Here is a 13,087-nt window from a genome sequence, read left to right as displayed (position 1 = left end):
TCTGTAGGCAGCAGTACTCTCAGAAAACACCAGTTACAAACATCCTGTAGAAAGGCTTTACCTTTTCCATTCTGAAACAAGTAACATGTTTTCAAACCGATTTATAGGGTAAATCAAATAGTCAAGAGCAAAACGGTGGACTAGGACAGAACTGCAAAACAACGCTCCAGTACTGTAAATGAGATCTGTTCCTGCTCCATGAGTACTGAAAGCCCGCATGATAGTTGGTACAACAGGGGCTGCTACAGCCAGATCGCTGGCGAGTCTGCTGCTCCAGTATGTCTTCTTTATTCCTGTCTGAGAAACAGTATTGACGTACCCAAAGACTTCATCATCGTGAGGTTCTGTAAAATCAAGTTCTTTCACAAAATGGTTTTCATTAACTCCGTGCTCCACCTTCCTGCATGGAGGTGTCACAGGAGACAAAAGGATGGTAGAGTTTGGCTCACCTGGAGTTAAGTCCACTACGATACCAGAATCACTGAGGCTTTCAAGAGAAATTGACCCAATTCCTTCAGGGAAGAAGGCGGGCTTAGAGGACAGGCATCTTGAGCTCTGAGCTCTGGACATGTTTTGAATGAACTGCTCCCCTTCTAGGCTATATGGCACCACATCAGTCTGGATGGTCTGCTCCACCATCATGTTTCTGACTTTCTCCTCCTCCTCCTGGGAAAAAGTTAGTTTCTCACCCAGAACATTTTCAAGCATCTCTTGATTCACAATAGAATTGGAGGGAGCTGAATCACTCAACTCAGAGGTTGTGGTGGTCAAACTCTCTTCAAATAAATCAGTCCCGTTAGCTGTGTCCTCATGAAGAAACAGCCCACTACCTGCCAGCTCCTCCAGAGCTTGGTCCTCTGTGGTGGGGCTGTCTGGCATCGTGGTACACAACGGCTTCCCCTCAGAGTCACATGTGTACTCTGGGCGCTGCTCATCTCTCACAGAGCTCTTCAGGGCCATCTCCATGCTCGACACCAAAGATTCCAGTTTCTTGTGTTCAATGCTTACGTCTAGGAAGTATTTCTGAAATTTTTTGTCTTTCTCAGCCAAGCTCTTCTTCATGCTCTCAATACGTTGCTTGAGTTCTTTAATTTCCCTCCTTGCTTCCAAGAGGCTCAGCTCCATCTCCACATGATTACACTCGTCTTCGATCCAGTCTTCCTTCATACGTTCCACCTGAGCTTTGAGCTTTTCGATTTCTCTTTCCCTGGAGCAAAATAAAAATATCGTAACACTTCTGGTGACTGCCTAGTTGAAGAGCCAACGTGAGGCTCCACCTCACTGGGGTGGCTATGCTGCAAAGATGCTCCAAGGAAGAAGCAAATTCCTCCATGCATCATTTGCTGCCACCTCTGAGAGAACTGGCAGAGATGTCAGCTGGCTGCCAAGACGCACTGGCTGATTCCTAGCTGGAGTCACCAACCTGGCCACACAGCCAGCAGCCTTGTGGGCTATGCTGTGATCCTGGACACTTGGAGGTGAAAGTGGTGGCCTCTGGGTTAGGTCCAACCAGTACAGCGCTTGACATCTCACCTACTGCCTCACCCTGGAGGAAATGACAAACAGCTGCCTGGATGTGTCCCCTGTGCCTGCCAGCAGCTCGTCACGTATAGCCAGAGCCAACAGTGGCCTCAGACAGCAGGATGGCTCAGGGCTGCAGGCACCTGGCTTGCTTGGCACCCGGCTTGCTTTGCACCCCCCCAGCCCAGCATGGATCCAGAGGCTTCTGCCCTCACTTGCAAGCAAGTGGGGAGAAGGGCCCCCTGTGTGAGATCCAGCCCTCACAGGTACAGATGTCGGGCCACCCAAAGCAGGACCAAGGGGTCCCTGGGACTCTACCTTGGGGCTCCATTCAAACAACCCTTTGTGCCCGCTTGGGTTGTGTGCGCTGGAAAGCCAGTTCTCAGAGCACAGCTTTAGTAAAAGAGAGAACATCTGTTGCTGTGTAATGTACATTGTTGCTTCTTCGCTTAGCATCCATACAAAGTGCTACTGCAAAAAAGTCCATATCTAAGCAACAAAACCACAAGCGGGCACACTAGTTTGTGTCAGAGCTTTTCTTTCATTAGGGGAAAAGGGGGACATTTGTCGTCGTATTTTCTGAGCGAGGTGGAACTTTTTTTATGTATAAAAGGTCTCAGTGCTAAAGTAGGCTGGTGAAGAACTATCCTTTAAAAGTCTTCTATCGGGAAAGTTCAAAAAAAGGGAAAAAGAGACAGCCATATTTGTAACGAAAGTGCACGGTACATATTCAGTGAGCACACAATGAAACCTTAAATACCTGAAAACAACCTAATCAGCCCGATCATATTTCCAATCTCTTAATGAAAACTTTACATGGTCAAGAAAAGAGTAAAAATGATCAGGACTCCCATCCCTTAATGCTCCTGAATAAATCTTGTCCAGTCTTATTTCTGAAGTGAAATATACCTTTCTGTAACTTTGCACTCGGATTCCTTCAGCTTTTTTTTCAAATGCCGTATTGTAACTTCTTTCTGCTGCAGAGGAGTCAAATACCGCTCCGGATTTTCTGGCTTAGTGCTGCAATTGTGACCACAAGAAATAGATTTCCCTGATCGCCTGAAAAGAAAAAAACCATCACACCATCACATAACATCACTCCTACAGTTCTTCAGTCCTGGCAAAAAGGAACACATCCCATAGACTGATATGGCGCTTGGCTCATTTTGGGCTCCTCAGTGTCCACACAAGTGACTCCCTCTGGCAAATCAAAGTACTTGAGAAAAGGGCTGATTTGTGGCTATAGTACAAAATTTACTATTTATCATACTTGTTTTCAGTGCCATTGCCTCAAATGAGACATTTAACTTTAAAACACCTAGCCATCTCCTCACCCAAAACGGTGCCCAAGAGCAGGCAGCTGGGCCATTGGCAAGGGCACCCAGCTGCAGACACAGCCAGCTAAGGAAGCGTACAGACTGAGTTCAGCTCCACATGTGAGTTAAGAAGCCGAGCACCCTGAAACCTACATTAATCCTATCTAGCTTTAGGTGTGTATCTGACGTGCTTGGCTGTTGAGTTGCCTGGGGTGGGAGGAAAGAGAGAGAAAGGGAGGGAGAGAAACAACAATTTCTTCTCTGCAATACGTGTCGCATGCTCCCGCAGGTATTAGTTTTCTTCCCTGTAGAGGAAACTGCACACAGAGGTACCTAAGGCCGGGCAGGGTGAATTTTCACCCGAGCATACAATATTTTCTATACAACCCCACCCAACTCTCTCCAAAGGAGAAAGGACCTTTCTGTGAAAGAACCAGGAAAGCCACATGAGAACTGACAGCATAAAACCACGGAAAGGAGCCTGCCTTGGAGTGAAAACCAGCTACAAAGTGCTTTGACTAAAAGTAACCTTGAATTTTACAGTACTGAAACAGTAAAACTTTTACATGGGATAGAGCACACTGTTGATTGTCGAGCCACCAATATGAAGAGTCACACCCATGCTGAGGAGCAACACGACCCCTTTGGCAAGCCAGACAACCAGCTGATGCCACATTTGAGTGCAGAGAGGGTAAGTCAGTGTGCTGAACACCAGGATGCTGAAATAAAGACTTACCTCGTCACTTGGCTGCTGTCACTTCCTTTGTTTGAGCCTGAGTTGCTTCTGCTGGCTAAAGAAGCCCCATAATTCTGACGGGTGTTCGCAGGACTCGGCTGGGTTTTGCTCAGTGTTGACAAAGGGGCCTTTTCACGGGAAGCAGGTGGGCTGGGTCTGGACTTGTTGGATAAGGATCCATTATTCTGACCATGAAGGCCACAACTGGAGGAGAACCAACATGGTTAAAGCATACTGGATTATCTTTATCACACAACTCATTATGTGTCTTATTTCACGCACAAAGCTGTCTAAACACTAAAACAGGTAGATAACTGTGAGTGGCCGGGAAGAAAGTCCTGAAGTCATCAGCCACTGCACACTCTTTCACTGACTGTGGGGCTCTCAGTCTGAATTATGTGATCTAGGGAAACGTTGGCCATTTTCACGTTTCTCTGTGGATAGCACGGTTCCCACTGACTCCACCAGATCATCCACATTCCCTGAACCTCTGACTCCATTAAGCAATGAGAGGACTGCAGCCTGGGCTAGGGCCAAAAGAACCACGCTTCAGCCTTCCCTGGCCAGACCGGCAGAGGGATGCCTGCTCATGGAGGTTTGCTCTAAGACTGCTTTCATGCTCCTTGGCAAGCAGCCTGAGGGATCACAGTGTGTGATGAAAACAGATTTGTTTGAGCCACTGTTCCTTTCTCTCTTTGGCATAGAGGGTGCTTCAGCTGCCACTGTCAACTATTCATAGAATCATAGAAGAGAATCATAGAATCATTAAGGTTGGAAAAGACCCCTAGGATCATCAAGTCCAACTGTCAACCCAACATCACCAAGTCTCCTAAACCATGCCCTGAGGTGCCACATCTACACATCTTTTAAGTACCTCCAGGAATGGCGACTCTAACCACCTCCCTGGGCAGCCTGGTCCAATGCCTGACCATTCATTTGCTTAGATATAGTTCAAAGCCTACGGTGAGCAGGCTGAAATAGTATTAAAATAGACAAAGAAAACCACAGATTTTTTTCTTCCTTCCTTCCTTCCTTCCTTCCTTCCTTCCTTCCTTCCTTCCTTCCTTCCTTCCTTCCTTCCTTCCTTCCTTCCTTCCTTCCTTCCTTCCTTCCTTCCTTCCTTCCTTCCTTCCTTCCTTCCTTCCTTCCTTCCTTCCTTCCTTCCTTCCTTCCTTCCTTCCTTCCTTCCTTCCTTCCTTCCTTCCTTCCTTCCTTCCTTCCTTCCTTCCTTCCTTCCTTCCTTCCTTCCTTCCTTCCTTCCTTCCTTCCTTCCTTCCTTCCTTCCTTCCTTCCTTCCTTCCTTCCTTCCTTCCTTCCTTCCTTCCTTCCTTCCTTCCTTCCTTCCTTCCTTCCTTCCTTCCTTCCTTCCTTCCTTCCTTCCTTCCTTCCTTCCTTCCTTCCTTCCTTCCTTCCTTCCTTCCTTCCTTCCTTCCTTCCTTCCTTCCTTCCTTCCTTCCTTCCTTCCTTCCTTCCTTCCTTCCTTCCTTCCTTCCTTCCTTCCTTCCTTCCTTCCTTCCTTCCTTCCTTCCTTCCTTCCTTCCTTCCTTCCTTCCTTCCTTCCTTCCTTCCTTCCTTCCTTCCTTCCTTCCTTCCTTCCTTCCTTCCTTCCTTCCTTCCAGTTTCCCTCATACGTATCTACCTTTCTTTTCCCACTCTTTATTAAATAACCTCACTGTCGACTGTGGGCTTGAAAGCAACTGCTATCTGTGCTGCTGGCAACTGCCAAAGGACTGAGGTGCTCTGAGCACAGCTTCCCAAGGTGGGTTCCTCGCTTGCTCGCTTGGTTTGTCTTCCTGCACTGCTACACTGCTACCTACATCCTCTCATGGAATTTGTTCTTCTCAACTGTAATGAAAGGGCTGGTTTCAGAAAAGAAAAAGGCAAATCCAGCCAACCAAAGAGGCCTGAACATAAAAATTTAAATACCACAGCACTATGAAGCAAGAACTCTTCTCAAGATTCCCTAACTTGGTTTCGTCCCCCCTCTGAAAATGGAACAGTTTATAAGGAAAGTGGCTGCTGCAAACCTTCATCACACTGCTGTGGTTTGGGTGATTTTATAATTATTTTACAATGAAGTGCGGGACTGTGGTTTGTGACAACACTGAGATTTTTCAGAGGAAGTTGAGTCAAACAGTTAAAAGAGAACATATCGCAAAGGAGACCTCTCCTTCCACTTCGTACAGTACAGCATCAACTCTTGGGTGAGGCAGAATTCACATAGACTGTGCATAATGCAGCAATGCAATTGAAGGAGCATTATTACAGAGGACTTCTGTCTAATTAAGTGGGTCAGGATGCTCTAATTTGAAGTTACATTTAAATGCACAGAAATACATGCAATGATACAGAATCTTACTGCAAGTAAGGTGATTTTAGGGCTTCATATGATACTTAGTATTTTTCACACACACACACGCACCCCCGGCCAGTACCTTTACTGGTTAGATTTAATCTAGAGAGTGCTTAGGTAATGTTTATTTTTCTAATGAACAGTCTCATGACACAGATAGGAAACTGCTCATTAAGCATCATTCTGACAATCTCTGTGCGCTGGGGCACGCTCCGACCTCAGAGACATCTGTGTGACTTAAGCCTAGAGGTATCCCACTGCCAGTCCCGGCCTGCCTGCCAGCACTTCCACAAAGGGCAGGAAACCCGTCCTGTCAATCTGAACTCTTTCCACCTACTCCAAAAAATGTAACCAGCAGGGATTTTGTGGGTGGAGCACAATGTGCGCTGCTCCACCCAAATGTCCTCATCCTCGCATTCACAAGCTCTCTGGATTTGCACTTCACAAATGATAGGGAGAAATCTTACAGAAATCTTTCTTGAAAGATTTGTTTAGATAGATAACTCATTTATTTTTTTTTTTTTTTTTGCATATAGTTTTAGTTACAGAAAGGTTGGGCAAGGGTGTTGAATACAAAAGCATCAAAGGCAATATTGTCTACTTCTTCCTACAAAAAATAAGGTCATGACCTGGAAAGGCACATGCCAAGCTGACAGTTTATTACAAAGAGAAAACAGTGATAAGACCAAAAGGTTAAGGTTAACTTCTTAGAGGTACTGCTGTTAAGCAACGTATACCCAGTTGTCTCCTCCTCCTCTCCAGCTGAAGTCTCTTCTGTCTTACCTGAGGGTATCTCCCATACTTGTTATGAACAAACAACACAAAAATACCTGTCGGCTGATCTGGCCTATTGACATGTTTTGGTCTCAAAAAATATAGCTTTTTTTTCCCCTTTCTCATATTACAGTTCTCATCAGTGTAAGTGCTGCCCAAGAGCATAGTGTTAGCCAAATTGTTTCAAAACTCACACTAGTGCTATTTTATGTATTAGCTGCAAGGCCTTACATAGTAGTCTATCTCTGCACTAGCAACTCTCTCACTCTTCAGGAAAAATGGCTTTGCTTACTTGTGAGAAAAAGACCTTTTGCTTCCAGCAGCCGACACATGGGCTTCAGGCACTGAGGTACAGCCTGTGTTGCTTGAAGAGCTAAAATTGGTTTTAATCCCTGGAAAAGAAAAGGGACGAGTAAAAACACAGTGGAAATCATAACTCAAAGGCTGTTTTAAAAATCACGATGAACAACAAGCATCATCCCTTTGCCCATCCTGTGTGAATTTTAGCAGTTGCATGAATTTTCCAACAACCCTGATGTCAAGCACGTGATTTGTTCTGGATTTGCAACATTTCTTCAGAAGTGGCACTTAAACAAGAGCAGAGAAAAACCATTTGGACACAAACCCCTCACACTAAAGAAGCCCTTTTAGGACACGGCTAGGAACATTTGTTGTGACCACCTGTTTGCTTTCTTACAGCCGTCAATACAAGAATCAGGCTGCTCACGTGGCTCCTGCAGCAGCACACAACTGTAACTGTAGATTTCGCTTGCTTTAAACCATAGGAAAACACTACGCGCTGGGGGAAAAGCCGCTTCCATTTTGGTCTCTGAGACGATGTACACATACATGCATATGTACATATACATGTGTATAGGCTAATAGGGTATATGCGTCTGCGTATGTACACACATATGCAGGTTCTCGTGGCACACAGAAGGACAGTAAAGCAGTTCTAATAGCCTTAAATCAGTCCAATAATCACGCGCGGCTCTCAAGTGCTTCTGGGGTGTTAAGCCATCTACCTGATTTCTGACTTTCTATGGATCACAGCTTTTATTTCCCAAGCCCTGGCATGTACAGGGAAAACCGCTTTCATTTTGCTACAATCAGTAGTAGGCAGAGCCACTAAGAAAGTCTTATCACCTGGAAAAATACCCACCCTAAAGTTAGGATTTTTTTCAGTCTGTCACTCAAATGGCAGATGTCCAAAGCCATATCTGGGCCTTACACTGCAAAGCCACAATATTGTACGATGACTTTAATCTGAGGGAATGGAAATAACTTTCCAACAGCCTTTAAACAGCTGGTCAGGGGGAGCATCTCTCACCTGAGAATTTCTGGGCGCCGTCTCACGCACAGACACCCCCAGCCAGCAGCTGCAGACTTACCATGAACCCCATTTTTGCTATATTTTCCATGATGCATCTGCAGATACCATCATCCCCCACTGGGGTGGATAAACCTTCAGCTGCACAGTCGTTCTTAAATCCTTTGCAGAACTGATGGTGATGTGCACGTCTTGTACCCCAGTTGACTACTTTTGTTGCTGTGACAATGTGATTGCGAAAGCTCACACATCTAAGTCCCAGAACAACCCACCTAAGCAGCATTAACCATGAAAGAGGCTGCCGTTTCTCAAAAACCATTTCTTTTGCCTGAACTGGCTATAACACTTGTTTTGCCCTGATCTGAGACTCCCCTGACTAAGAGGAGTGTCTTACCCACCATTTCCCACAAAGGATACCACATATTCAGTCATCATGAATTTCTCATTTGAAATTCATTCATACATATATTTCCATGCTGCAGCCACTCAGTGTCACAGTGTTGGCAGGCAAGACAACTTGGCACCATGCTCTGACGGAAACGCTCATGCCACACGTAATGGCATCCAACACTGAGAGGCCCGTCACTCTGGCCCCAGCCCACCTTGCAGCAGGCTACAAGCGGCAGCACACCCACTCCCTAGGAGCAGAGCTGTGCACCGCTCTGTGCAACGGGAAGAACAACACAGTGATGGCCAACAAAGTGCTGCAACGTTTTCCAGGATTGCTTCTTGCCTGCAAGACACTGGAGTGAAATAGTGCAGTATCAAGTGCTGTCCCTGCACTTTATTGCTCAGTGGGCAACGGCACTGAGCTAAGAGAGTGCTGCAAACAGCATCATGCTTTCTGCACTGCCTTTTAGCCTCCTTGCTGCCCTGACAGCACCACTACAGTCACCTAGCTCTAGCTGACATGGAGGGGAGAGGGGAGCCTGCAACCCCACGACTGCATGCTGTGCTGCCCACGATGAGGAGCGCAGGCAGTGCCAGCTGGCACAACCCAGGCAGAGGCAGAAAAGGCAGTGACGGTACGTCAGACGTGTGTGCACATCTGCCCCATGGGTTGGAGGACCACTGCTTAGGGAGCTAACACCGTCCTGCCACAGCACTGCAATTGGCTGGGCAAGGTAGAACAGCTTAGGTATACTTGGTCTGCCAGGACAGTATGCAACCACATCACATACGTACCTATGTCTATGGAGCCAGTATATACATTTCTTACACAGAGCCACACAACAACCGTACATGCATGCCTGGAGTATAGCATCCCAGTCTGCTATTTATAGCCATTACAGATGGTTGGATACCTTGTGGCATGGTCTTCTGGCCTCAAAAGTCAAATTTTGCTTGCACTTGAGCATGTAATATTTTTCCTTCTATAAGAATAAAGCTCAAACTTTCCTGTGTGCATTTGATTGTCCATGTGCTATCTAAATGGTAAGGTTACAACATAGAAAAAAGGAAGAAGTGTAAGTAATATCTGCGACAGGAACACTGACAGCTGAGCAGAACTGGATTCCTAAAACTCAGGATGCATCTGAGTTTAGTAAATCTCTTAAGCTAATTTAGTCTTTTGGTGTAAGTCTTTCTTATTTGCAACTTCACCACTCTTTCACAGCTGCCAAAGTATAGAAACCACAGAACTACCTATCTTCTGACTCCATAAACATGACCTCTTAATATATATCTATGTGTGTGTATATATAGATATAAAAATCATTCTTGATGCTAGGTTTGCATATAGTCACCCAGTGAAACAGAGCTGTAAATGAAACAGCGCTGACAGAGACAGCTTGTCCTCAGAATGTAAAGCACTTCAATTTGCTGAGCTTCTGTGCCTTCAAAAGCATCCTGTTACACAGCAAAGAGACGAAAACACAAAAAAATATAAGTTCACCACTCCAGTGCAGCTGATGGAGGAATAAGTAGCGTGCTGTCCCTGTAGATAGCTTTATTTAGAGACCCCAAGGGAAGAGAGGGGGCCTGACTGCATAAGAACTTCCAGCAAAGCCATTAGAAACAGCTGGAAAAGTAGAGATAATTCAGTTGTAATGCCCTTTATTGAAAGAATCTGTATTTTTAAAAGACTAAGTTTAATTTATCTTAAAACTTTTAACTCACAGCTACATCTCCACTTTCAATCTTTAACAGCATAAGCAGTAATATTTCCAGGAAACATTAATGCTACTTCTTTTCTATTTAATACGGGGTTGTTCCTGCAAGATTGTTTTTGTACACCACAAGCAATCTAGGAAAGAACACCAGACTGCTCACATGCACGAACAAATGTAAGAAAAAGAAGCTGCACAGAAGTGATGAAGTCTTGCTTCAGCATTTCCGGCTTTTCTTCAGATAACACCCTTTAAAAAATGACCCATGTTGAGGGCAAAGGCTGCCAGCAGGGAATGCACTCAATTCACAGTGTCAAGCTCAGCTGGCAGCGTGTTTTTGTTCCAGTCCCTGGCCTTTGACTTACTATGCGATTTACTATTACTATACATGAGACTCTTGCCTTGCACTTTGCTATAAATTTCACATCCAACAGTAACTGCGTAAATGCAGATATAATCCTGGGAGCAAGGATCAGGACTCTCCTCCACGTAGACTGCTCTATTCTTTGTGTGACAGAGAAGCTGCTCCCATGTGCTCTGCCGCTGCCCGTGTCCGACAGATACCCTCTACTACCCCGAGGTCTAAAGCCAGTGGAGGAAGCTGATGATGCTCTGTAGGTTGCAGTGGTTCAGAACTCTCGTGAGAGGTGTGGATTTGAACTCCTTTGGTCTAAGGAGGGCACTGAACTCAGATCTTTTCCCTGACCTCTACTTGCGCAGCTGCCACACAGAACAGGGTGGGTGGTAGCACCAGTGCTGGCCATAGTTCAAAGCAATGAAACGTGCTGGTTGCTGGCACTCACAGAGGTGGTCTGGCTCTGGTGCAGAGGTTCAGAGTGAATGTGAGGCACGTGCATGGGCGCAAGCAGGGTACAAGTAGGTGGCCAAATCTGGGAGACGGGCACGCCTCTCTGGCCTCTCCTGTGGACTGGTAGAGGTGCGTTCCTGCCCGGCATGCTCTCTGCTGTGAATCTTGGATTGTAGTACCTAACCACCCCCTCTTATTGTATATGCAGTTTAGTCATCAAGCGCAGACTTGCAAGTTGTGCTCCCAGAATGACAGTGAGAACCTGAGCACAGCAATGCCTGGCATCAGCATCCCCTCCCCTATCCCACTGCGCTGGCCAAAGAAGCTATCACTTATCACTCTTGGGTGGACATCTACCTGACTGCTTGCCTGTGCCCTCTCCTCAGACAGATCTGTTAATCACGTTGCAGCTGATTGCACAGCGCAGTAACGGCTGATAAATTGGCAGCTGGCAAACATGCAGTCAGAGAAGACGTGGAGCAAAACTTTCAGTGTGGGTGACCATCAACTGTTCAAACCTGCTGGGTGAGGAGACTTCCAGCTCAATGCCAGGCAGAAGACTTTGGGGAAGAACTTCAACGCAGATCCTGCTTCCCTGCATTTAGATCTAAACTTGATTTTACTTGACCCCCTCAATTCATACTGCTGGTTGTGTGATCTAAACTAATTATGCATCTTGATTTTTGCTCATCTAGTTCACCTACTTTTCTTACTTTGGAAGAAAGTTTGTTATCAAATAATCAAAATTTATCTCATTAAGCAGTTTTCCAATCTCATCTAAATACTATAGCTTTGGTAGTAATCTGAGCTGCATTCATGCAAAGTATAAGCACTGCAGATCTCCAAATAAATACGGAATGTGGCTTGTGTATGCCGTGAAACCACAGTCAGTCAAGCTCATCTCTAAAAACAGTCACTACAAACTAATTACTGAGATTGGCTGAGAGCCATCATGTAGACTCTGCATATCACTGTATCCTGAGCCAGCATTTTTCTTCATTGTTTTTAATTCATGGATTTGCAGAGCAGCCACGAGCAGATGTTGGAACAGACAAAGAGCATTACAAGGTGGGGTTTTTTTCCTGCTTTATATACCTTACAGAGATTCTTCGTACGGAAATTAGCCTGACCTAATTCTTTTTTGTGATTCTATATGCAGTTTGAGCTCTTCTAACACCACTTTAGAACAGCTGCCAGCAATTTTCCCTCCTCATCCTGAAATGACCTTTGCTGGGGGAACACATGTTCACGGAGAAGACAACAGTCTGGACAACTTATCTTTCTGTTCAAACCAAAAGGCTCTTTCGATCAGAGATGGAAGGATGCTACTTTGCTACTCCAACCTCATTAGAAACATTGAGACTGGAGGTTCAAGAAATACCAATAGATGTATAACATGATACTCAACTTGTATATGACAGTTTTGGAAAAACCTCTGTGATGTGTAAATCCACCTACGGACAAGTCTTTAATAAGGAAGCATGTGGTGTCACCTCAGGAGTTTTCTCATATACCTGGCAGTACTACCTGGTCTGCTTGAATAGAAATGAATAGGCTGGTCAGAAGTACTTTTAGAAGCTGGAAAACATCATCTTTGGCAGGGATGACTTAACAGGACACAGAAAGGGAGTGAACTCCGTCATAGACTAGGTCAACATGCCAGCCGTCCCGTTATGTTGGTGGCAGAAGTTTAACAAAGGGCTTTCAGAGGCCTCTTCAACACATCTCCTAAATCTGGTTCCAATGCACAAGGAGGAGAGAGGCTGGCTGGTGCACAGCAACAAACCCCGCAGGCATGCATTCACAGCAGCAAATGCTGCAGGTATGTGTCCACAGCATATATGCAAACGCATGAAATCACATGCTAAACCTGATTCAGCTGAAAGCTTTTGCACAATCACCCTTAATAGAAGGCACATGGTTTTCATTATAATGTGCATAAAACATTTTAAATCAGTTTTACCTGTTTTCAACAGGGAAGAGAAAACCATCAGAATGAGAAACATATCCGAGAGGTAACTAACTAAGCAGCCCTGCAATCCCAGGATCAAAAGCAAAATTTGTCATAAAGCTAGCCAAACATTTACTGTAACGCACACCTTGAAATTATTACAAAAAAATAATAGAGATCAAGTGCCATC

At 45.3% G+C, this 13,087-nt stretch overlaps 2 protein-coding genes across 2 annotated transcripts in view; one reads left to right on the top strand and one right to left on the bottom strand.

Moving 5' to 3' along the window:
• The window catches only part of MRPS5 (mitochondrial ribosomal protein S5), a 1,175,798-nt gene that overhangs the window by 168,335 nt on the left and 994,376 nt on the right, over positions 1-13,087 (top strand). The window lies entirely within an intron of this gene.
• The window catches only part of LOC135312779 (syntabulin-like), a 24,645-nt gene continuing 11,615 nt past the window's right edge, over positions 58-13,087 (bottom strand). Inside the window, exons 2-5 of the mRNA XM_064448536.1 lie at positions 6,993-7,092; positions 3,574-3,777; positions 2,431-2,580; positions 58-1,207 (exon numbers count right to left, since the gene is read on the bottom strand). Coding sequence (XP_064304606.1) covers positions 58-1,207; positions 2,431-2,580; positions 3,574-3,777; positions 6,993-7,092 — 1,604 coding nt within the window. The remainder of the gene's footprint in view (positions 1,208-2,430; positions 2,581-3,573; positions 3,778-6,992; positions 7,093-13,087) is intronic.

Source organism: Phalacrocorax carbo, chromosome 3, assembly GCF_963921805.1.
Source record: "Phalacrocorax carbo chromosome 3, bPhaCar2.1, whole genome shotgun sequence".
In the NCBI taxonomy this organism is placed as follows: Eukaryota; Metazoa; Chordata; class Aves; order Suliformes; family Phalacrocoracidae; genus Phalacrocorax; species Phalacrocorax carbo.
This window is presented reverse-complemented; position numbering and strand designations above follow the sequence as displayed.